We start from the raw sequence: 22,996 nt of genomic DNA, 5'->3' as shown, positions 1-22,996 counted from the left end.
TCTGATATAACCCTTAAAGGCAAACCGTGCAGCCGAAACACGTGGTCCACGAACAATTTGGCCGTCTCTTCCGCCGAGACCGCCCTTGCACAGGGTATGAAGTGGCACATTTTGGAGAAGAGGTCCACCACCACCAGCACTGCCGTCTTGCCCCTGGACGAAGGCAGGTCGGTGATGAAATCCATGGAGAGGACCTCCCACGGCTTGTGGGGGGTGGGTAGGGGTTCCAGTAATCCCGCTGGCACTGCCCTGACCACCTTGGCCCTCTGGCAGGTGTCGCAGCCCCTCACGTAATCCTGAATGTCCTCCCTCACCCCCGGCCACCAAAAGTGTCTCATGACTAAGTGTGTGGTCTTGTCCCTACCAAAGTGGCCGGCCGTCGGGTTGCCATGCATCTGCTTGAGGACCTTACCTCTGAGCCGGGCGGTAGGCAGGTATAGGGCTCCCTTGTAAAAGAGTAGCCCCCTACGCTCCTCAAAGTCCTTGGCTTGCCCCCTCCCCCCTTGTAGCTCTCTGAAGATGCGGGTGGCGAACTCATCTCCTGCCGTTAGGGCTGTGAGTTCTGCCTCACTCACTACTGCTGCCCCACATGTCCAAGCTGATGGTGGGAAAATGTGCCTGGGTGCTGGTGGCAACTCCTCCTCCATGTACTCTGGCTTGCGGGAGAGGGCATCCGCCCTGACGTTCTGCTCCCCCGGTATGTAGTGGATGGAGAAGTTGAAGTGCGAGAAGAACTCTGCCCACCGTATCTGCCGTTTGTTGAGCACCCTGGCCGTTCTCCAGAACTCCAGGTTCTTATGGTCCGTGCACACCTGTATGGGGTGCTTAGCGCCCACCAGGAAGTGTCTCCAGTGTTTAAACGCAGCGTGTATTGCCAAAAGTTCCTTGGCGAAAACCGTGTAGTTGCGCTCCGGCTGGGTCAGCTTCCTGGAGAAAAAGGCGCAGGGTCTCCACTCTCTGTTGGCATCCAGTTGTAGTAGGACCGCGCCCACAGCTCAGTCCGACGCGTCGGTCTCTACGCGCAGGGGTGCATCCTGCACCACGTGGAACAAGTTCTGGTCTGAGGCGAACACTCTCTTGAGGCCCTCGAACGCTGCTTGCGCCTCCGGTGTCCACCTGAACTTCTGCTTGCCTCTCAGGCAGTCCGTGATGGGAGCTGTGACGTGAGAGAAATTCTTGATGAACTTCCTGTAGAAGTTGGCGAAGCCTAGTAGGCGTTGGGCATTCTCGCGAGTCCTGGGGCTGTGCCAGTCCAGGATGGCCTGCACCTTGTCCTTGTCCATCGCTAGTCCCTTGTCGGACAGCTTGATCGAGCTTGGTGAAGATCTTGCCCCTGCAGATCGAGCTTGGTGAAGATCTTGCCCCTGCGCGCTGCTGTCAGCAGATCGTCCACTCTGGGCATTGGGAAAGCCACCGGTTCCGTCATACTGTTCGGGCGCCTAAAGTCCACCACCAGGCGGCGCTGTTGCGTGTCTTTCTTGTCCACCCAGAAGACCGGGCTGCCCCCTGCTGCCTTGCTTTCTCTGATGAACCCCCTCTTGAGGTTCTTGTCGATGAACGCACGCAGATCCTCCAGTTCCTGGTCTGACATGGAGTACAGCTTGGCTGGGGGTAGCGTAGCCCCTGGCACCAGGTTGATCTGACAGTCAAAGGACCTGTGCGGGGGCAGGTGGTCGGACTCCGCTTCGCTAAAAACCTCCTGCAGCTCCCAATACGGTTTGGGTATCACCTCTCCCCCCTTGATGTGCATGGTGGCCACCGTGGCTATCGGTGGCCCCTCCCCTGGTTGGCGCTGCATGCAATGTTCCAGACAAAAGTCAGACCCAAACATGATGCATCTCTGGTGCCAACTGATTGATGGGTCGTGGCGTGCCAGCCAGCTCATTCCCAGCACGATGGGGGGGTCTGAGATGGTGGTGACATTGAATGCCAGCGTCTCTGAATGCCTTCCCACCGTCATTTTCATGGGGGGGGGGGTCTGGTGGGTGATGGCCCCTCCCAGCAACTCCCTGCCGTCAATGGTGGAGACGTGCAGGGGAAAGTCCAGCTGCAAAAGTTGGATCTGGTGTGCTTCTGCAAAATCCCTCGAAAAAAAGTTGGCAGACGCTCTGCTGTCGATTAACGCTAAAACCGCCAGTGGGTACCCATTAGGGAGTGTCAGAGTCACTTCTAGAACCACCCCTGCTCTGGGGGGTGCGGGCTGGCGCTGCTCCTCTGTGGAAGGGAGGGTGGGAGGGGGTGTAACAGCCAGGGGTCCTAGCAGCTTGGAGTGGCTTGGAGGGTAGCAGCAAGGCTTGTTACAAAGTAACAGCCAGCTGCTAACAGCCAGATGTAGCAGCAAAGGGTATAGCACCGAGGCTTATTACAAGTGGTGGGCTCTCGTGAAGGAAGACAGACAACTGATAGAATCAACCAACCGTGGGACGAGAGCCCCGAGCTCTCTCGTGACCACATATTTATTAGGTATAATAAATGCATATGCAATAGCCATAAACCAATCATTACAATACACCTATATAGCAATAGCCAATAATATCAGCAGAACACTCTTATGCCCATATATGCTCAGATCCTATTGTTCTCCATAGTATGCATGTTTCCCATGGGAAGTTTGAGCTCCTGGGGAATGAATAATTAAAGATGGATGAAGACGTTCCCAGGACTGGCATGACCTCAGGAATGGATAACTTGTGATGTATGTGAGATGTTCCTCATGGCTGGCTTGGCTTCCTAGGACCATCTATCTTGTGGTATGGGGAGAAGTACAGACTCTACATCCGGCTCGTTATGCCTAGCCGATCTTGCCATGGTGCCTGCATACCACTTGGAGAGTGGAGCGCAGAAGCACCATTTCATGGCTTTAGGATGTGGCTGCATTATTCCCACAAGGGGGCTGGTTTCCGTTGGTTGCGCCTGGCTGCTGCCCCTTGTCTCCTGCAGCCAGGCTGTCTCGTTTCCCTGTGGTTGTGTTGAGTCTGTGGGGGCAGGCATAACAGTTCCCGCCCTTCCCTGCCATTCCCTGTGATGAGGGCAATTCTTGACGAGGTGGCTGGGGGAGTTGCACAAAAAACAGTTCCCTCCCCTTCCCTCCTTGCGTTTCTGCGCCGCCGGGGTTTGAAAAGCCCGCGCGCGCACTCCTCCAATTTCCATCGGTTCCTGGTCTGGGCGGGGCTTGGGGCGGGCCCTGGGGTGGGGTTTGGTGATGTGGTCTGTCCTGTGAGCGTGGGAACCAAGGTCGGACTGCGCGCGTCGCCTGTTTGTCGTTCCATCTGGATTCCTGTCTCACCCCCACCGCCAGTGCTGCTTTACTCAACTCATCCATATTCCGCGGTTTCGGACCTCTCGAAAGCTCATCCTTCACGTCTGCGTGCAAGCCCAGATAGAAAGCGGATTTCACTGGGTCACTGTGCAGATCCCACCCCAGTTTGTGCACCAGCATGGTGAGTTTCGCCCAGTATTCTCTGACCGTTAATTTCCCTTGTGTCAAATGGTGAAGCTCCTCTTTGGTCGCCTCCATCTCACTGTCGCTTGCGTACATTACTTTTAAAGCTTCTAGAAATATTTTTACGTTCTTCATGCACTGATTTTTTGACGCGATTAGTGGTCTGACCCATTCGCGTGCGGCACCGGTCAAATGTTCCACGATAAAGGAGACTCTGTGCGCATCATCTGGGAATTCCGCATCATGCAATTCCAGCGCGTAATTTATTTCCGTCTCAAATCCTAGGTACTCTCTAGGGTCTCCGCTAAATTTGGTGACTAGGGTCTGCCCCCTCCTCACTTGGACCAGCTGCTGTTGGGGCGCCCCCCCACCTCTCGCGGCCTTCTCCTCATCCAATTTTTTCTGTAGCTCCAACACCATTAGCCTTAGCTGCTTCTCGGTCTCATCTTTCGTTCTCACCTGCTCCACCAGCTTGTTCAGCTCCTCCCTTGTTCCGCGCGCTTCCTCCTGAGCGGCAAGCAATTGCTGCTGGGCCTGCGCTCTCAGGTTCCGTATCTCCTGCTTCGCTGCTTCGGCCTCCAGCCTCCAACGCTCCGCGTCTTGCGCACTCATCGCGGCAACTCCAAAGTAGCCAGAAAGATTCGGAGGTAGCTGTCAGAGATGCCGATGCGGCTACTCTAGAGTAACGACTCTTCACAGCATTGTCTTTTTAGGCTTTTATTACGTGCTGATTATTTACAGTGCTCGGAGCGATCTATATACATGTTGTCAGTCAGGTGTCAGTACCTCCGAATGGAGGTTGGCACGTTTTCTTCCAGCAAAGAAGTTTGGGAAGACCTAATCTCCTCCCACGACGTTTCTTGCGTAATTCCGGGGTCGGCGGGATCGACCTTCCCCCCCTTGCTCCCCTCTTTCCTGTCCCACCTTGTGCCTGGGCTCCCCTACCTTGCCGGAGCCTCAGTCACCACTTCCTGAGTCTCCACTTGAGGCGGAACTCTCCCTGCTTTCCCCAGCGCTTGGCGATGAGCTGGTACTTAAGATGGGAGGGACCTCCCGGTATCCCCTGTCCCTCGCAATAGCGTTCTTATTCTGTTGGAAGTCACCGAAAGTGGCTCGGGAAACCCCGCCAGATGGGTGGGGTAGAAATAAATGATTATTTTTATGATGATTCTTAACGACCCTCGTTTGTTTGCCTTCCAGGCAATGTGGCTTGGCTACCCGGGAACCAGCGGGGCCTTATTCATGGATTACATTATCACCGACCAGGAAACGTCCCCGGTGGAAGTGGCGGAGCAATATTCTGAAAAACTGGCTTACATGCCCCACACCTTCTTTATTGGCGATCACGCCAATATGTTCCCGCACTTGAAGGTATTTGGGAAGAGGGTAACAGCCTGCTTCGTGTCGCGGTCTCCCCCCCCCCCAAATTGCCGCGGTTTTTCAGACGCATTACATGTCTTTCTTTCAGAAAAAAGCCGTCATCGACTTCAAATCGAACGGGCACATCTATGACAACCGGATTGTTTTGAACGGCATCGACCTGAAGGCATTCCTCGACAGCCTGCCTGACGTGAAAATAGTGAAGGTCAGGGAAATCCGGGCTTTGGAGTCTAGCTCCCATTAATGATTAACGACAACGACAACAACTTTTATTTGTATCCCACCCTCTCCAGTTGAAACCGGGCTCGGGGCGGCTAGCATCAAATATATCACATTAGTATAAAATCATCTTCTTCTTCGATGCCTTATGAGGAACGGCTTAGGGAGCTGGGTATGTTTAGCCTGGAGAAGAGAAGGTTAAGGGGTGATATGATAGCCATGTTCAAATATATTAAAGGGTGCCATATAGAGGAGGGAGAAAGGTTGTTTTCTGCTGCTCCTGTTAACAACAATAACAATAACAATAGATTATTTTTACCCGCCTATGTGGCTGGGTTTCTCCAGCCACTCTGGGCAGCTTCCAGCAAAAGATTAAAATAGAATAAGGAGGAGCTCTTTCAATCGTATTTTTCCCCATGGCTTTTAAAATTGTGGCATCTTGCCAAATGCAAGATTGTTCTTTTCAAGTCATAGTGGTTTCTTGGTTCTCAAATTTCATCCATTCCAGAAGTCTGCTTGGAAACCAAGGCGTTCAAAAACCCAGGCGCACTTTCGCATGGAAAAGAATGCACAACGGATTAATTATTCCCCCCCCCCAGTTCATTATATATCATTTCCCTTTTTTAAAAAAATCACCTTGCAATCCCGCCGTGTATGATAGCTCCCCCCCCCTTTAGAATGCCTGAAACATGGACACAATAAAGCCAGAAGAGGGGCCAGATTATAGCCGACTTTGTAGCAAAATCCTGTTCACTCTCTGTGCTATGCTCCTCATGCACAGGAATGGCAGCGAGGCAGTGAACATGCGGCCGGATGGGCGGGGGCGTAAATGCTAAATTCTCATTATTATCCCATTATCTTGGCTTCCAGATGAAATGTCCGGACGGTGGGGACGAAGGCGCCGCCGGCCTCAGCATGCCAGTCATTCCCATGAACACCATTGCCGAAGCCGTGATTGACATGATCAATCGCGGACAGATTCAGATCACAATCAACGGCTTCATCATCAGCAACGGGCTGGCAACGACTCAGGTGAGAGGATTGGGATAACGACCATCTGGCTGGCTTTGGGGTGGAAGGGACTTCCTGTTTAAAATATGTTTTGTCCCCTCCATGTATACATCCTCTAAGAATATTTCTCTAACAATTTTCCATATTCCCTCCCCTAGACTTCCCTCATATTCCCATTTTGTTTTATTTCCATATTACTCGCCCTGTGTGTTGTTTCCCCAATGCGTATAGCAGGCATCCCCAAACCTTGGCCCTCCAGATGTTTTGGACTACAATTCCCATCATCCCTGACCACCGGTCCTCTTAGCTAGGGATCATGGGAGTTGTAGGCCAAAACATCTGGAGGGCCGCAGTTTGGGGATGCCTGGTGTATAGTCTTGCTTTTGGTTATATAAAATTGGGTTGGTTTATTCCAGGCATCCCCGACCTTCATCCCTACAGATGTTTTGGACTACAGTTCCCATCACCCCTGACCACTGGTCCTGTTAGCTAGGGATCATGGGAGTTGTAGGCCAAAAACATCTGGAGGGACAAAGGTTGCGGGTGCCTGGTTTATTCAAACCCTGCCAATTTTTTTATGTTGCCTCTTCATATAAGTTGTAAATGCTATCCTTTTCATGTAATTTATCTGTTAATTTTCCCTGGCCATTCTTCTTTCGCTGGTATTTCTTCTGTTTTCCAAGCTTGTGCTAATATAATTTTTGCCGCTGTTGTTGCATGTTGTTGCTGTTGTTTAGTCATTTAGTCGTGTCCGACTCTCCGTGACCCCATGGACCAGAGCACGCCAGGCACTCCTGTCTTCTACTGCCTCCCGCAGTTTGGTCAGACTCTTTGCTTGGCAGGGGGTTGGACTGGATGGCCCTTGTGGTCTCTTCCAACTCTATGATTCTATGATTCTATGTTGGTGGCTTCAAGAACACTGTCCAACCATCTCGTCCTCTGTCGTCCCCTTCTCCTTGTGCCCTCCATCTTTCCCAACATCAGGGTCTTTTCCAAGGATTCTTCTCTTCTCATGAGGTGGCCAAAGTATTGGAGCCTCAGCTTCAGGATCTGTCCTTCCAGTGAGCACTCAGGGCTGATTTCCTTCAGAATGGAGAGGTTTGATCTTCTTGCAGTCCATGGGACTCTCAAGAGTCTCCTCCAGCACCAAACTAAAGCAGACCAAATTCTTCCAGTACCTAGGGCTTCTATTCCATCATTCTATTCTATTCTATTCTATTCCATCATTCCAAGTCCTGGAAACATCATTAGAATCATAGAATCATAGAGTTGGAAGAGACCCCAAGGGCCATCCAGTCCAACCCCCTGCCAAGCAGGAAACACCATCAAAGCATTCTTGACATACGGCTGTCAAGCCTCTGCTTAAAGACCTCCAAAGGAGGAGACTCCACCACAGTCCTTGGCAGCAAATTCCACTGTCGAACAGCTCTTACTGTCAGGAAGTTCTTCCTAATGTTTAGGTGGAATCTTCTTTCTTGTAGTTTGAATCCATTACTCCGTGTCCGCTTCTCCGGAGCAGCAGGAAACAACCTTTCACCCTCCTCTATATGACATCCTTTGATATATTGGAACATGGGTATCATATCGCCCCTTAACCTTCCCTCTCCGGCTTCTCCTTCAGATCAACAACAAGGCGGCGACAGGTGAGGAGGTGCCGCGCACCATCATCGTCACCACCCGCTCCCAGTACGGGCTGCCGGAGGACTCTGTCGTCTATTGCAACTTCAACCAGCTTTACAAGATCGACCCAGCCACCCTGCAGATGTGGGCCAACGTGAGTGGCAAATCCTATATACACACACACACACACACACACATTTTATTCATTTCAAATCACAACATAACACAAAGGAAACTTGCATCATATTCCATAACAACAGTAAGCTTCATTTTTACAAAAGCCAAATCAAAAAAGGAAAAGGAAAAAAGAAACCCCCTCCCTCTTTTCCCCTCCCTCTACCGCTACCCCCCCCCAGACTTCCTGTCAGTACCTGATATATGATCAATATTTTAACCCAGATGTACATAACTCAATAAGATCTTCTACATTCAACATCATACATTATTTTTTCTTGGGGCGTCTCGGTTAAACAAAAGTTCTAATAGTCCATTCTCCAAGATCGTTCAAATGCTCGCATAGACAACAAACCTTTACTATATGTTTTGCACGTATTGTTTATATCTTCCCCAATTCCCCATAAATTTCTCCTTGGACTTGTCTCTTAAAGAGTTTGTCAAATACGCCATTTCAGCTAACTCCTGCATTTTATCCTGCCGTTCGATTGTTGTAGGGGGCCCCTCCTGTTCTTTCCAACCCTTAGCTCTACCAATAACCTGGCCGCCGCTGTCGCATAGAGGAAGATTTCTTTTGCCGAGTTCGGTACATCTTTTCCTACAATGCTTAACAAGAAGGCCTCTGGCCGTGAGTGGCAAATCCAACGGCGCCCTCTTGGGTAGTTTGCACCAGGCGCCCTCTTGGGAAGACTAAACCCTCTGAGTGCATGTTCCGGAAGCTGGGCAAGAAGGGCAGAGCAGGATTCCTCTTGGTGTACCGACTTCCCTGCTGCGCCAAGGATTCCCTGCCCGAGCTGCTTCAGGTCTTGGCGGATGTTTTCCTGGAGAACCCCTAGTTTGGTTGTTTTAGGGCAGGCACGTCCAAAGTCTGTTTTGGGGGGGGGGGGGCTAATCCAGCCTGCCGGTCGGTTTAATCCGGCTCCTGTGGGGTAAAATCCTAAGGAAAGGAAATCCAATAAAAAGCTCAACAGCTTTGCAGTAAAATCCTAAAAAAAAAAATGCAATCCTAAAAAAGGTCAACCACTATCGCCGGCCCTTTTTGAAAAAAGTTTGGGCACCCCTGTCCTGGGGGGTTTTAACCTCCGCACCGACACAACCTTACAAGGGGGCCGCTTGGGGTTTCGTGGAAAGCGTGGCCTCCATGGGGCTGTCCTTGAATGAATTTGGCCCAACTCATAAGTCGCAGACATGCCTTAGACCTGGGGTTCACCTCTATGGATGTGGGTGATCTGACACTAAGTAAAAGTGCCATGGCCAGATCACTAGGACTTCTCCGCAGCCCTTCCCCTCTGCAGGGAGGCGGGACCAATTTGGACGGGCTCCTCCCACCACTTAACGGATCCAAATGGTTTCCAGAGAGTGGCAGGGGGTGCTTTATGCCATGCTGGCGGCCTTTCAGCTGATTCCCTGGGGGCCCACTGGAATGCGGAGTTAACCTGAGCTGTCGACCGCCTGGCTCCGATTGCACAGAGCCTGGACAGCCCCGCGGTTTCCCCCCAGAGCTGAGGGCGATGAAACAATCGCCGAGACAGCTAGAGTGCCCGGGGCGGAAAACTCATTCTGAATCGGACCAGACACGGGTTAGACTAGCTCAACGTCAAGCCTACCAAGTGGCGATGGCGATGGCGAAGAGAACTTCCTTCGCTGCCTCTATTGCATCTGCAGAAAACAGCAGCAGGAGACTCTTTCAGGCGGTTCGCAATTTCACAGAACCACCTGTCACCGGGGCCTCATCAAGACCCCAAGATCTCCTGCGATGATTTTGCAAAGGTTTTTTTTGCAGATAAAAGTCGCTCCGATTCAGAAAGGGGTAGACTCCACCATAGGATCAGGGATGGGGCGGGAGAGTGCTAAGAGTCCTGTCTAGTCGAGTTAGGTAAAGATACAACTCTGGGGTCACGACGCTCATCTCGCTCCTATAGGCCGAGGGAGCCGGCGTTTGTCCGCAGACAGCTTCCGGGTCCTGTGGCCAGCAAGACTAAGCCACTTCTGGAGAACCAGAGCAGCGCATGGAAATGCTGCCAGAGTGGTACCTATTTATCTACTTGCATTTTGATGTGCTTTCAAACTGCTAGGTGGGACTGCCACGGACTGCCTCGCCGGAGTGGTGCATGCTCTGGTTATCTCCCGCTTGGACTACTGCAATGCGCTCTATGCAGGATGATACCCCACCTGAAGGAGCATCTCCACCCCCATTGTTCGGCCTGGACACCGGGGCCCCCCTCTCTCTCCCGAGGTCCTTCTGGTGGTTCCCTCCCTGCAAGAAGCGAGCGTACAGGGAACTAGGCTAATGGCCTTCTCAGTGGTGGCTCCCTTTCCCATCAGATGTCAAAGAAATAAACCAGCAGACTTTTAGGAGACACCTGAAGGCAGTCCTGTTTAGGGGAGTTTTTAATGTTTGATTTTTTTACTCTGTTTAATATTCTGTCGGGAGCCGCCCAGAGTGGCTGGGAAAACCACTTGAAAAAATATTATTATTATTATTATTAATCAAATGCCATTAGTCAGCCAGCTTTTTCCTGAAGCATGGGTTTTGCGAGATGCTGCACTGTGAGTTCACGCCATCTCTTGACTTAAGGCAGCCCTGTTTTGGGAAGTTTTGAACGAAGGATATTTTAATGTATTTCTAACCCAGGTGGCGCTGTGGGTTAAACCACAGAGCCTAGGGCTTGCTGATCGGAAGGTCGGCGGTTCAAATCCCCGCGACGGGGCGAGGTCCCATTGCTCGCTCCCAGCTCCTGCCCACCTAGCAGTTCGAAAGCACATCAAAGTGCAAGTAGATAAATAGATACCGCTCTGGTGGGAAGGTAAACGGCGTTTCCATGCGCTGCTCTGGTTCGCCAGAAGCGGTTTGTCATGCTGGCCACATGACCCGGAAGCTGTACGCCGGCTCTCTCGGCCAATAACGCGAGATGAGCTCCGCAACCCCAGAGTCGGTCACGACTGGACCTAATGGTCAGGGGTCCCTTTACCTTTAACCTTTTGTTGGAAGCCGCCCATACCTGCCAAGTTCCTGGCTGAAAAATAAGGGACCGGACCGGAAGTAGCGCTGCCGCCATTTTGGAACTGGGCGGAGCATGCTCAGAAGCGACTTTTGATGCTGCTGTGCCCAGTTCCAAAATGGCCACCGCGCCAGAAGTCGTGCTGCAGCCATTTTGGAACTGGGCAGAGCAGCATCAAAAGCCGCTTCTGGGTTTTATTATTATTTTGGGTTTCTTCTTTATATTTTCCCTTCACTCTTCTCTATAACAGTGTTTCTCAACCAGTGTGCCTCCAGATGTTTTGGGACTACAACTCCCATCATTCCTGACCACTGGTCATGCTAGATAGGGATGATGGGAGTTGTAGTCCCAAAACATCTGGAGGCACACTGGTTGAGAAACACTGCTCTATAAAATGAATAAGAATCATTTATGAATAAGGTATGAAATGGGAGATAAGATGTAATTCTATGATGTCTAGTTAAGATTTGGAAATGTGATGAGTTAATTATTAATAAGGACGGAAGAAGGGGAAAGGGAAGAAGTTCGAAGAAATAAGATGTGATAACATTGTCCTGCATTTTTGTATTTCTTTTTTAAATTTTTCTTTTCTTTTTCCTTTTTCCTTGTTTTTTCTTCATGTAAAACCTAATAAAAATTACGGTATTCAAAAAACCCCAAAGTCGCTTATGGGCATGCTCCGCCCAGTTCCAATATGGCCGCTGCGCCAGACTAAACCAGGGGGGGGGGATCCGTTTTTTTCGGCTGGGAACAGCCGGAAAAACGGGGTTTTCCCGGGGAATACGGGAGACTTGGCAGCTATGAAGCCGCCCAGAGTGGCTGGATGGGCATGGTAGAAATAAATAACAATAATAATAATAATTACTACTACTACTACTCCTGGAAGCCACGCAGAGTGGCTGGGGAGACCCAGCTGGATGGGCGGGGTAGAAATAAATAAGAATAATAATAACAACAATAATAAGAATAATAATAACAACTACTACTACTGGAAGCCACGTAGAGTGGACGGGGGTTTCCCGGGGAATACGGGAGACTTGGCAGCTATGAAGCCGCCCAAAGTGGCTGGATGGGCGGGGTAGAAATAAATAATAATAATAACAATAATAGTAACAACGACTACTACTACCATTACTACTGCTACTGGAAGCCACCCAGAGTGGCCGGGGAGACCCAGCTGGATGGGCGAGGTAGAAAGAATAAATAATAATTGTTCTTGTCGTTGTTGTTATCTCTTGCAGATTCTGAAGCGTGTCCCAAACAGCGTCCTGTGGCTGCTGCGTTTCCCGGCCGTGGGGGAGCCAAACATCCAGCAGTACGCGCAGAACATGGGCCTACCCCAGAACCGGATCATCTTCTCTCCGGTCGCCCCCAAAGAGGAGCACGTGAGGCGGGGGCAGCTGGCCGACGTCTGCCTGGACACCCCCCTCTGCAACGGCCACACCACTGGCATGGATGTCCTCTGGGCTGGAACCCCCATGGTGACCATGCCAGGTGAGGCGGAGGCTCGAAGTCGGCATTGGGGCGACGGCGACGATTGTGCATACTGTCCTGGTATTGGGTGCCCAGACACAGTGCGGCTCGTCGGACCTGGGGTTCCCACTGGGCGGGTGTGTTCTGGGGGGCGGTCGGGAGGTTGGCCGGCTAGTGGGAGGGAAGGAAGACTCGGGGGTTATCCAGTTTGTTTTTTTTTTAAAAAATAATTTTTATTGAGTTTTACATAAAGAAGAAGAAAAAAACAAAAATAAAAAAAACAAATAATAAAAAGGCAAAAAAGACAGTATTATCACATCTTATCTCTTCAAACTACTTCCCTTCCCCTTCTTACAATCCTTGTTAATAATTAGTTCTTGCCATATCCAAATTTTAATTAAACATCATAATATGACATCCTATCTCCCAATTCATAACCTTGTTCTTCAATAATTCCTACTCATCTTATATAAAAAAGTGAAAGAGAAATAGAAAGAAAAAGCCAAAGTAAAAATATAAAAGACATACTCATATTTTCCAATTTGATTGATTGATTGATATTTATTACAGCCATTGGCCCATCACACAACAATTCCCATACCAACATATATGTACTTAAACCTCCAAATTTAAACCAGCCAAAAACTTACAAAAAACAAACAAAAACAAAACAAGAACAAAAACAAAAAACCAACAACATACAATACAATAAATTTGCAACATAACCATCGCCCTCTGCTCATAAATTAATAAAAGACATCAATGATGATATCACCTAATTACATCCTAAAAGCATAAATCTAAACATTTCGGACTTCCTCATTTCCCCTTCTTGAGTTCCTTATTAATAACTAATTGTTGCAGTTTCCAAATCTAAAATAACGTTCTTTCTCCCAATTTTAAACTTTTTTTTAATCACTTACCCTTCATACTCCTCTTTACTTTGATTACCTAATATTCTCTACCCAAAAATATTCATAATTAATTTTCAAAATCTTTCCCCCCTTTTTATTCCCACCCTCAAAACTAAATCTATCCCCTTTCCTTGGAATCGATGTCTCCAGAGATTTCAGCCAGCTCCTTAATACTTTCTGAGTTCAGACCGTGTTTTATCCTCCTATAAATATCACCCCAGTTCCTCCTCATCCCACTCCTGCTCTGTCCCAGCCCCAATTTTGCTCAGCCCTTTCCCCCCCTGCTGTATTCCCCACATATTATCTTCAATCTCATTCTCTTTCTGCCCCCCAGAAAGGGGTTATCCAGTTTGGGCAATGGGCCCTTCTGCTCGGGCCTTTCCCTTAATCCACCAAGATGTTCCCCAACAATTGCATTTTAAATTTTAACGTTGCCTTTTAATCTGCCTTTTAATTAATTGTTTTTTATGTTTTATTGCAATTTTATTGGTGTTAGCCGCCCTGAGCCCGGTTTTGACTGGGAAGGGCGGGGTATAAATAAAAATTTATTGTTACTATTATTATTATTAACAACAGGGGCCTGCAAACTTTGTCGGCAGGGGCTAGGGCTAGGGGTTAGGGATGGGGATAGGGGCTAGAGATAGGAGTTAGGGGTAGGGGTTAGGGCAGGGGTCCCCAAACTAAGGCCCGGGGGCCGGATGCGGCCAATCGCCTTCTGAATCCGGCCCACGGACAGTCCGGGAATCAGCATGTTTTGACATGAGTAGAATGTGTCCTTTTACAGTCGTACCTCGGGTTACGACCACCTCGGTTTGCGAACAGTTCGGGTTACGAACTGCGCAAACCCGGAAGTGTTTTCGCCCCGCGCGCGTGCGCAGAAGCCGCGCGATCGCGCGATATGCGCAAAGCGCGGAAATCACGCTTTGCGCATGCGCAAAATGGCGGCGCCCATCGCGTTCGGTTTACGAACTATTCGGGTTACGAACTGCGATCCGGAACGGATCGCGTTCGTAACCCGAGGTATTACTGTATTGAAAATGCATCTCTGGGTTATTTGTGGGGCATAGGAATTTGTTCATATTTCCCCCCCAAAAATATAGTCTGGCCCCCCACAAGGTCTGAGGGACAGTGGCCCGGCCCCCTACTGGAAAAGTTTGCTGACCCCTGCGCTAGAAATAGGAGTTTGGGGTTAGGGGTTAGAAATAGGAATTAGGGTTAGGGGCTTGACATAAAAGGTTAGGGATAGTGGTTAGGGATAGGAGTTAGAAATAGGGATTAGGGATAGGGCAGGCATCCCCAAACTGCGGCCCTCCAGATGTTTTGGCCTACAACTCCCATGATCCCTAGCTAACAGGACCAGTGGTCGGGGAAGATGGGAAGTCTGGGGATGCCTGGGCTAGAGATAGGAATTAGGGATAGGGATAGGGGTTCAGGATAGGGCAGGGGGTCGGCCAACCACCTCAGCAGACTTTGCGGGGGGCCGGATTGTATTTTTGGGGAGAAATACGAACAAATTCGTATGCCCCATAAATCACCCAGAGATGCATTTTCAATAAAAAGGACACATCCTGTCCATGTCAAAACACTCCGATTCCTGGACCACCCGCAGGCCGGATTGAGGAGGCGATTGGGCCAGATCCAGCCCCTGGGCCTTAGTTTGCCGACCCACGCTCCACAAGACGAGGACAGACCATGTTTGCGAGGGAGCTTTTCATGACCGGCTGCCCTCCGTTTTGCAGGGGAGACCCTCGCCTCGCGTGTTGCCGCCTCCCAGCTCAGTTGCCTCGGGTGCCCCGAGCTCATTGCGAAGAGCCGGCAGGAATACGAAGACATCGCTGTGAAACTGGGGACCGATCCGGAATAGTAAGTAGACGTGCAACTAGGGGTGGAAGAGGCCGCAGCGCTGGCTGCGCAGCTCACGAAACCCTATTTCTTTGGAGGAAAACCTTCCTGCAGTACAGTGGCGCCGTGGCGCTCAAATGCTTTGGCACTCAAGCGACTCAGAAGCCAAACACTGCAAGCCCAGAAGGAAGTGTTCCGGTTTGTGGACTTTTTTTTCTGGACGCCGAATGTGCTCTGTTCTGAGGGCCACACTTCCTTTTCGGGTGCCACACTTCTGTTTTAAATGCCGCACTTCCGTTCCGAGTGCCACATTTGCGTTTTGAGAGCCACACTTCCCGTTTGAGTGCCACCCTTCCTTTTTGAGTGCCACACTTCCTTTTTGAGTGCCACACTTGGTTTTGAGTGCCACACTTCCTTTTTAGGTGCCACACTTCCTGAGTGCCACACTTCCATTCTGAGTGCCACGCTTCCAATTTCAGTGCCACGCTTACAATTTCAGTGCCACACTTCCGTTTTGAGTGCCAGACTTCCGTTTTGAGAGCCACACTTCCTTTTTGGTGCCACCCTTCCGTTTTGAGTGCCACACTTGCGTTTTGAGAGCCACACTTCCTTTTTGAGTGCCACACTTCTTTTTTGAGTGCCACACTTTGGTTCTGAGTGCCACACTTCCTTTTTGAGTGCCACATGTGGTTCTGAGTGCCACACTTCGGTTCTGAGTGCCACACTTCCTTTTTGAGTGCCACACTTCCTGAGTGCCACGTTTCCAATTTCAGTGCCACACTTTCGTTTTGAGTGCCAGACTTCGTTTTTGAGTGCCACACTTCCTGAGTGCCACGTTTCCAATTTCAGTGCCACACTTTCGTTTTGAGTGCCAGACTTCCGTTCTGAGTGCCACATTTCCTTATCGAGTGCCACATTTCTGTTTTAAATGCCACACTTCCGTTTTGAGTGCCACACTTGCGTTTTGAGAGCCACCCTTCCTTTTTAAGTGCCACACTTCTTTTTTGAGTGCCACACTTCCTTTTTGAGTGCCACACTTCTTTTTTGAGTGCCACACTTCCGTTCCGAGTGCCACGCTTCCAATTTCAGTGCGACGCTTCCAATTTCAGTGCCACACTTTCGTTTTGAGTGCCACACTTCCATTTTGAGTGCCACACTTCTGTTTTCAGTGCCACGCTTCCAATTTCAGTGCCATACATCCGTTTTGCGTGCCACACTTCCTTTACACTGGATTGATCGATTGCGTGACTGCGGTACATTAGCTATTGCTTTCATTTTACGGATCCATGGTCTTGTCGGAGAGTAAAATTCAAGTCAAATGACTGTTTGAGGAGTTGTTTTTAAAAGTCTGGAAGGGATCAATTCCTTTTGCATTCCTTTCCATGGGAAAGCGGGCCTTGGTTTTGGAAGAGACTTTGCAAACGGGCTAAGTTTGAGAACTATGGTACCTGTTTTACAGAAAGGTCCAGACTTGCTGGCCTCCTTGGTTTCGGAATGCTTTGGTTTTGGAACAGACTTCCCAAACAGGTTAAGCTTGAGAACCAAGGGACCACTGTATATAGGAGAATTTGCAAGGTGCAAATCGTCACTGGAGAGAGCCGCCTTAGAGTAAAATTAGTTTCTTTCCCCCCCCTTTTTTTAAAAAGGCAATTTATTAAATTTTCAAATAAACACATTTTGTTGTTGTTTAGTCGTGTCCGACTCTTCGTGACCCCATGGACCAGAGCACGCCAGGCACTCCTGTCTTGCACTGCCTCCCGCAGTTTGGTCAAACTCATGTTCTTAGCTTTGAGAACAGTGTCCAACCATCTCGTCCTCTGTCGTCCCCTTCTCCTTGTGCCCTCCATCTTTCCCAACATCAGGGTCTTTTCCAAGGAGTCTTCTCTTCTCATGAGGTGGCCAAAGTATTGGAGCCTCAGCTTCACGATCTGTCCTTCCAGTGAGCACTCAGGGCTGATTTCCTTCAGAATGGAGAGGTTTGATCTTCTTGCAGTCCATGGGACTCTCAAGAGTCTCCTCCAGCACCATAATTCAAAAGCATCAATTCTTTGGCGATCAGCCTTCTTTATGGTCCAGCTCTCACTTCCATACATCACTACAGTGGTACCTCGGGTTACGAACGCGATCCGTTCCGGGTCGCAGTTCATAATCCGAAAAGTTCGTAACCCGAAAAGGGCCCGAACCGCCGTTTTGCGCATGCGCAAAGCGCTATTTTCGCTATTTTTGCTATTTGCGCATGCGCAAAGGCGCGCGGCGCTTCTGTGCACGCGCGCGGGGCGAAAATACTTCCGGGTTTGCGAAGTTCGTAACCCGGGTTGTTCGTAACCTGAGGTGTTCGCAACCCGAGGTACGACTGTACTGGGAAAACCATAGCTTTAACTATACGGACCTTTGTAGGCAAGGTGATGTCTCTGCTTTTTAAGATGCTGTCTAGGTTTGTCATTGCTTTTCTCCCAAGAAGCAGGCGTCTTTTAATTTCGTGACTGCTGTCACCATCTGCAGTGATCAAGGAGCCCAAGAAAGTAAAATCTCTCACTGCCTCCATTTCCTCCCCTTCTATTTGCCAGGAGGTGATGGGACCAGTGGCCATGATCTTGGTTTTTTTGATGTTCAGCTTCAGACCATATTTTGCGCTCTCCTCTTTCACCCTCATTCAAAGGTTCGCCCATTCCCTTCCATTTTAGTTTACTGATGCCCAGGATGTCAATATTTATTCTTGCCATCTCATTTTTGACCACATCCAGCTTGCCATTATCCATGGTTAAATAAACACATTAAACAATAACAAAACATTCAACAACAAACCCAACAACACACAATAAACACAAAAATTTCTCCTTTTAACATCTATTCAACTATCTCAAGTTCCCTGTGCTCTGCCGAGCTTTGACTTCCCTCCCTCCCCTCATTCAGTTTTCTTACCCACTCCTGTCTCGCAGTTCCTTTACTCCCTCTACTTAAAGTCATAGGATTTATTTCAATCCTGCAAGTGTCTTTAAACTTCTACAGTTCCTCTCCATATAGTCCACAAATTTACTCCAGTCTTTTTGGAACCTTGCCTCTCCCTGGTTTCGGATCCTGCTAGTCAGCCTCCATCATTTTCGTCTGCCGCTCTTCAATCGTCGGTAACTCCTCCTGAGTTTTCCATTTTTGGGCTAGCAAAGTCCTAGCCGCGGTTGTCGCATACATAAATAGTACTTGGTCTCCTTTTACAATCTCCTGTCCTATAAGCCCTAATAAAAAAGCCTCCGTTTTTGGGGGGAAAGGTGTATTTAAAAATCTCTTTCAGTTCATTATAGATCATTTCCCAAAATCTTTTAATTTTTTCGCATGTCCACCACATATCATTAAATTCACCGTCCTTCTCTTTACATTTCCAGCATGTTTTGCTACTCATCCTGTACATCTTAGCCCAGGCATCCCCAAACTGCGGCCCTCCAGATGTTTTGGCCTTCAACTCCCATGATCCCTAGCTAACAGCACCAGTGGTTGTTTGTCGTTCCACTTGGATTCTTGTCTCACGCCCACCGCTAATGCTGCTTTACTCAATTGATCCATATTTTTTGGCTTTGGCCCCCTCGAAAGTTCATCCTTCACGTCCGCATGCAACCCCAGGTAAAAGGCAGATTGCACTGGGTCACTGTGCAAGTCCCACCCCAGTTTGTGAACCAGCATTGTAAACTTCGCCCAGTATTCTCTGTCCGTCATTTTGCCCTGCGTCAAATTGTGAAGCTCCTCCTTCGTTGCTTCCATCTCACTGTCGCTTGCATACATTACTTTTAGGGCTTCTAAAAATAATTTTACATTCTGCATGCAAGGATTTTTTGACGCGATGAGCGGCCTGACCCATTCTCTTGATATAGGACACGGGTGTCAGAGACAAGGCCCGGGGGCCTAATCCGGCCCGCCAGACCTCGTGCTGTGGCCCGCCGCCCACCGCCCGCCGCTGGGCGGCCGCTCGCCCGCGCGGTCACATGGGCGGCCTGGGCGTCGCTTCCGGAGGAAAGGGCGGGACACAAAGTTGAATCCGAGGCCCCATTGGCTAGTGGCGCTGCTAATCTGCCGTTAGCAAGCGCGCCCGGCTCTGAGCCTTGCTCTGAGGCAGCGGGAGGTGAGTGCCATGAGGAAGCCGCTCGGAGTGCGGGGCGGCGGCGGCACTAAGGGAAGGGCAGAGAGAGGAACTGGAACTGTTTGCCTCAAGAAGGAAGCGGCAAAGGGCGGGCGAGGTCCTCGCGGTTGGCTTTGGGGCTCAGGACAGAGAAGGCACAGCCTCTCACCCCCTGCCAACTTGTGCAGGGACAACGCTCAGGAAGCCCCATGTCCTCAGGACAAGCAAGCACGTGCAGGAGGAGGGCGACTTCCGAGTAATTTCTGTGAAGTGCCTGTGCAGTTGATCGGGCATGCCTGCCGTTCGCTTTCCCCGCTGGCTAACAGTTCCCTCCCTCCCTCTCGCTATTTCCCTCTCACCCCCTCCCTCCCTCCCTCCCTCCCTCCCTCTCTCTTTCTCTATTTCCCTCTCAGCCCCTCCTCTCCCCTGCACCTTTGAATGGCCACCTTTGCAAGGAAACACTTGCCCCACCACCCCAGCCCCTAACAGGACCCCAAGGCTCCTGCTTCAACCCCCCAAGGAGCCCTTCAGCCCCTACCTGGCTGGGAGCCCAGGGAGGCGATCCAGAGCGCCACAGGCAGGCTCTAGGTGTCAGCTGGCCAGAGAGGACATGCCATGTCTGTTCCCAAAGATGAGGCACAGAGGAGCCTGCCAGATCCTGGGACAGTCCATCTCCCTCAGTGCAGCCAACACTGGTTGGCAGCAACAGCTCTCCAGCTTTCAGCCCTGCCTGGAGTTGCTGCCAGGATTCCTGCATTGCAGGGGGTTGGGTTAGATGACCAATGCAGGTGTGTGTGTGTGTGTGTGTGTGTGTGTGTGTGTGTGTGTACCTTGTGGGTCTTTCATCCCCTGCAAGACAAAGCCCTCCCCATCAAGCCAAAGGGCAACCCTTTTGCTGGGGGCACCTGCTGGAGCTCTGAAACCTGCTGTCCAAATACATCCCCTCTCTCCAAGCCTCCCTCTTGAGCAGCCACAGACAGACCCCCGTGAAGAGGAGCCTCCTTCCATGGCTGCCCCAACCCAACCTCTTCCCCAATCCCAGACGCTGAGCTTTCATTTTTTAAAAAAGGTCTCTAGTCCTCCCAGAGAACTTTGGAACTCCCTGCCTAGGGAAGCTAGGTGGGCTCCCTCCCTGCTGGCAGATGGGAACTGACTGTGTTTTGAGGAAAGGGCTAGCGCTGTGGTATTTTTATTGTTGCTATTATCTGTATTTCTAATAGATCTTTTCAATACATAAATACATAAATTGTACAATAATTGTACATTTGAATATCTACTTGCCATTATTCTATGTTTCTGCTTTCAGAGCTATTTATTACTTACATTATTACAAAAAACAGTAATAATTGAATGCAGTGACAATAATTTATGATAATAAAGGTTACAGGTAGGTAGCCGTGTTGGTCTGGATCGAAGTAAAATAAAAAAAATTCCTTCAGTAGCACCTTAAAGACCAACTAAGTTTTTATTTTGGTATGAGCTTTCGTGTGCATGCACACTTCTTCAGATACAGTGAAATGGAAGTTTCCAGGCACTTATGTAGAGAAGGGGTGGGGAGGGGTGGGGATGGGGAGGGGGGATCACTCAGAAGGGTGGTGGAAATGGGTGATTGACTGACTGATAGCTGTTGATGACCGGAAACGACTGCAAATGGTTTTGCATGAAAAAGCAAGGGTTGAGATGGCTGAAGATCGCTTATCATGTATAATGAGATAAGAATCCGATATCTCTGTTCAAACCAGGTCCCTCCATGGTTTTGAGCTTGGTGATAAGTTGCAATTCAGCAACTTCTCTTTCCAGTCTATTTCTGAAATTCTTTTGTAGTAAGACAGCTACTTTGAGATCTTGTATAGAATGTCCTGGGAGATTGAAGTGTTCTCCTACTGGTTTTTCTGTCTTCTGGTTCCTGATGTCAGATTTATGTCCATTTATCCTTTGGCGTAGGGTTTGGCCTGTTTGTCCAATATAGAGAGCTGAAGGGCACTGTTGGCATTTGATGGCATACACAATGTTAGAGGATGAGCAATTAAATAGTCCTGAGATGGTATGTTGGATGTTGTTGGGGCCAGTAATGGTGTTGTCTGGGTGTATGTGGCAGCAAAGTTGGCATCTGGGTTTATTGCAGGCTCTGGTACCAGTGTCCATGTTAAGTCTGGTGGTTGTATTATTGTGGGTGAGGAGTTGTTTAAGATTGGGTGGCTGTCTGTAGGCAATGAAAGGTCTTCCTCCCAGAGCTTGAGAAAGGGAGCTGTCATTGTCCAGGAGAGGCTGTAGATCTCTGATGATGCGTTGTACTGTTTTAGCTTGGGAGCTGTATGTGATGACTAGTGGTGTTCTGTTATTTTCTTTTTGGGGTCTGTCTTGCAGCAGGTTCTCTTCTCAACCCTTGCTTTTTCATGCAAAACCATTTGCAGTCGTTTCCGGTCATCAACAGCTATCAGTCAGTCAATCACCCATTTCCACCACCCTTCTGAGTGATCCCCCCTCCCCATCCCCACCCCTCCCCACCCCTTCTCTACATAAGTGCCTGGAAACTTCCATTTCACTGTATCTGAAGAAGTGTGCATGCACACGAAAGCTCATACCAAAATAAAAACTTAGTTGGTCTTTAAGGTGCTACTGAAGGAATTTTTTTTATTTTACTTATGATAATAAAGAGTGGACGCATAGTCCTACAGATACAGACGGCCCTTTGAGGGTGACCAAACTGCTGATGCGGCCCCCCGATGAATTTGAGTTTGACACCCCTGATATAGGAGACTCTGCGCGCGTCATCAGGAAACTCAGCGTTATGCAGTTCCAGCGCGTAGTTAATTTCAGTCTCAAATCCTAAGTACTCCTTGGGGTCTCCGTTGAACTTGGTTACTAGGGCTTGCCCCCTCCGCACTGGTAATACTTGTGGCTGGGGGCCCCCCCCCACCTCTCGCTGCCTTCTCCGCATCCAGTTTGTTTTGCAGATCCACCACCATGGCCCTCAGCTGCTTCTCGAGTTCGTCTTTTGCTCTCACCTGCTCCACTGCTTTTTGTAGCTCCTGCGTTCTGCGCGATTCCTCCTTGGCAACGGCCAACTGTTGCTGTGCCTGCGCGGCCAAGCTCTGCATCTCCTGCTTCAGCTTCTCCACCTCCTGCCGCCAGTGTGCCGTCTCCTGCTCACTCATCGCGGCAACTCCAAAGTAGCCAGAAAGATTCGGATGTTGCTGTCACAGGGGGGTTCGCGGCTACTCTAGAGTAACGACTCTCCCACTCGTTGCCTTTTCATGATTTTATTGGTGCTGAGTATTTACAGTGCAGAGCAGTGCTATGTACATGATGTCAGTTAGGAATCAGAACCTCCGAATGGATATTCGCGCGTTTTCTTCCAGCAAAAATAGTCTCGGGATACTGAATCTCCGCCCCAGCCGTTTCCGGCGCAATTCTCGGGTAGGTGGGATGGGCCTTCCCCCCTTGCTTCCCCCTTCCCGTCTCCCGCTGGACATGGGCTCCGCTACCTTGCCTGAGCCTCGGACCCCACTTCCTGCGTCACCGCTTGAGCTATCCCCCTCTCCGCTACTGCTGGCGCTGGGCGATGAGCTGGTGTGCAGAATGGGAGGGACCTGCCTGTATCTCTTGTCCCTCACAGTTTGATTCCACAATTTCAGCCACGCATCGTATTCAACATTATACCCAAAATATTTTGCCCATTTTATCATCACATCTGTTGTCAATTCATCTTTCGTATACCATTCTAACAACAAATCATACATTTTTGACAAAGAGCAAAATCAGTTTCATGGTGAAGCCTTTCCTCATACAGTCGTATCTCAGAAGTCAA

The 22,996-nt window shown here is 49.7% G+C and overlaps 1 protein-coding gene across 3 annotated transcripts in view; it reads left to right on the top strand.

Moving 5' to 3' along the window:
* The window catches only part of LOC118079033 (UDP-N-acetylglucosamine--peptide N-acetylglucosaminyltransferase 110 kDa subunit-like), a 72,974-nt gene that overhangs the window by 47,244 nt on the left and 2,734 nt on the right, over positions 1–22,996 (top strand). For 2 of the 3 annotated variants that reach the window (XM_060270051.1, XM_060270050.1), the window contains exons 16-21: positions 4,643–4,813; positions 4,911–5,027; positions 5,912–6,073; positions 7,674–7,826; positions 12,090–12,342; positions 14,975–15,098. In XM_060270051.1, the coding sequence (XP_060126034.1) occupies positions 4,643–4,813; positions 4,911–5,027; positions 5,912–6,073; positions 7,674–7,826; positions 12,090–12,342; positions 14,975–15,098 (980 nt within the window). Of the gene's footprint in view, positions 1–4,642; positions 4,814–4,910; positions 5,028–5,911; positions 6,074–7,673; positions 7,827–9,768; positions 9,855–12,089; positions 12,343–14,974; positions 15,099–22,996 lie in introns of those variants that run through there. The other variant, XM_060270052.1, reaches the window with a different exon arrangement.

Source organism: Zootoca vivipara, chromosome W (assembly GCF_963506605.1).
Source record: "Zootoca vivipara chromosome W, rZooViv1.1, whole genome shotgun sequence".
Lineage (NCBI taxonomy): Eukaryota > Metazoa > Chordata > Lepidosauria > Squamata > Lacertidae > Zootoca > Zootoca vivipara.
The sequence above is the reverse complement of the archived record's forward strand: the minus strand, read 5'-3'. Positions and strand labels throughout refer to the sequence as shown.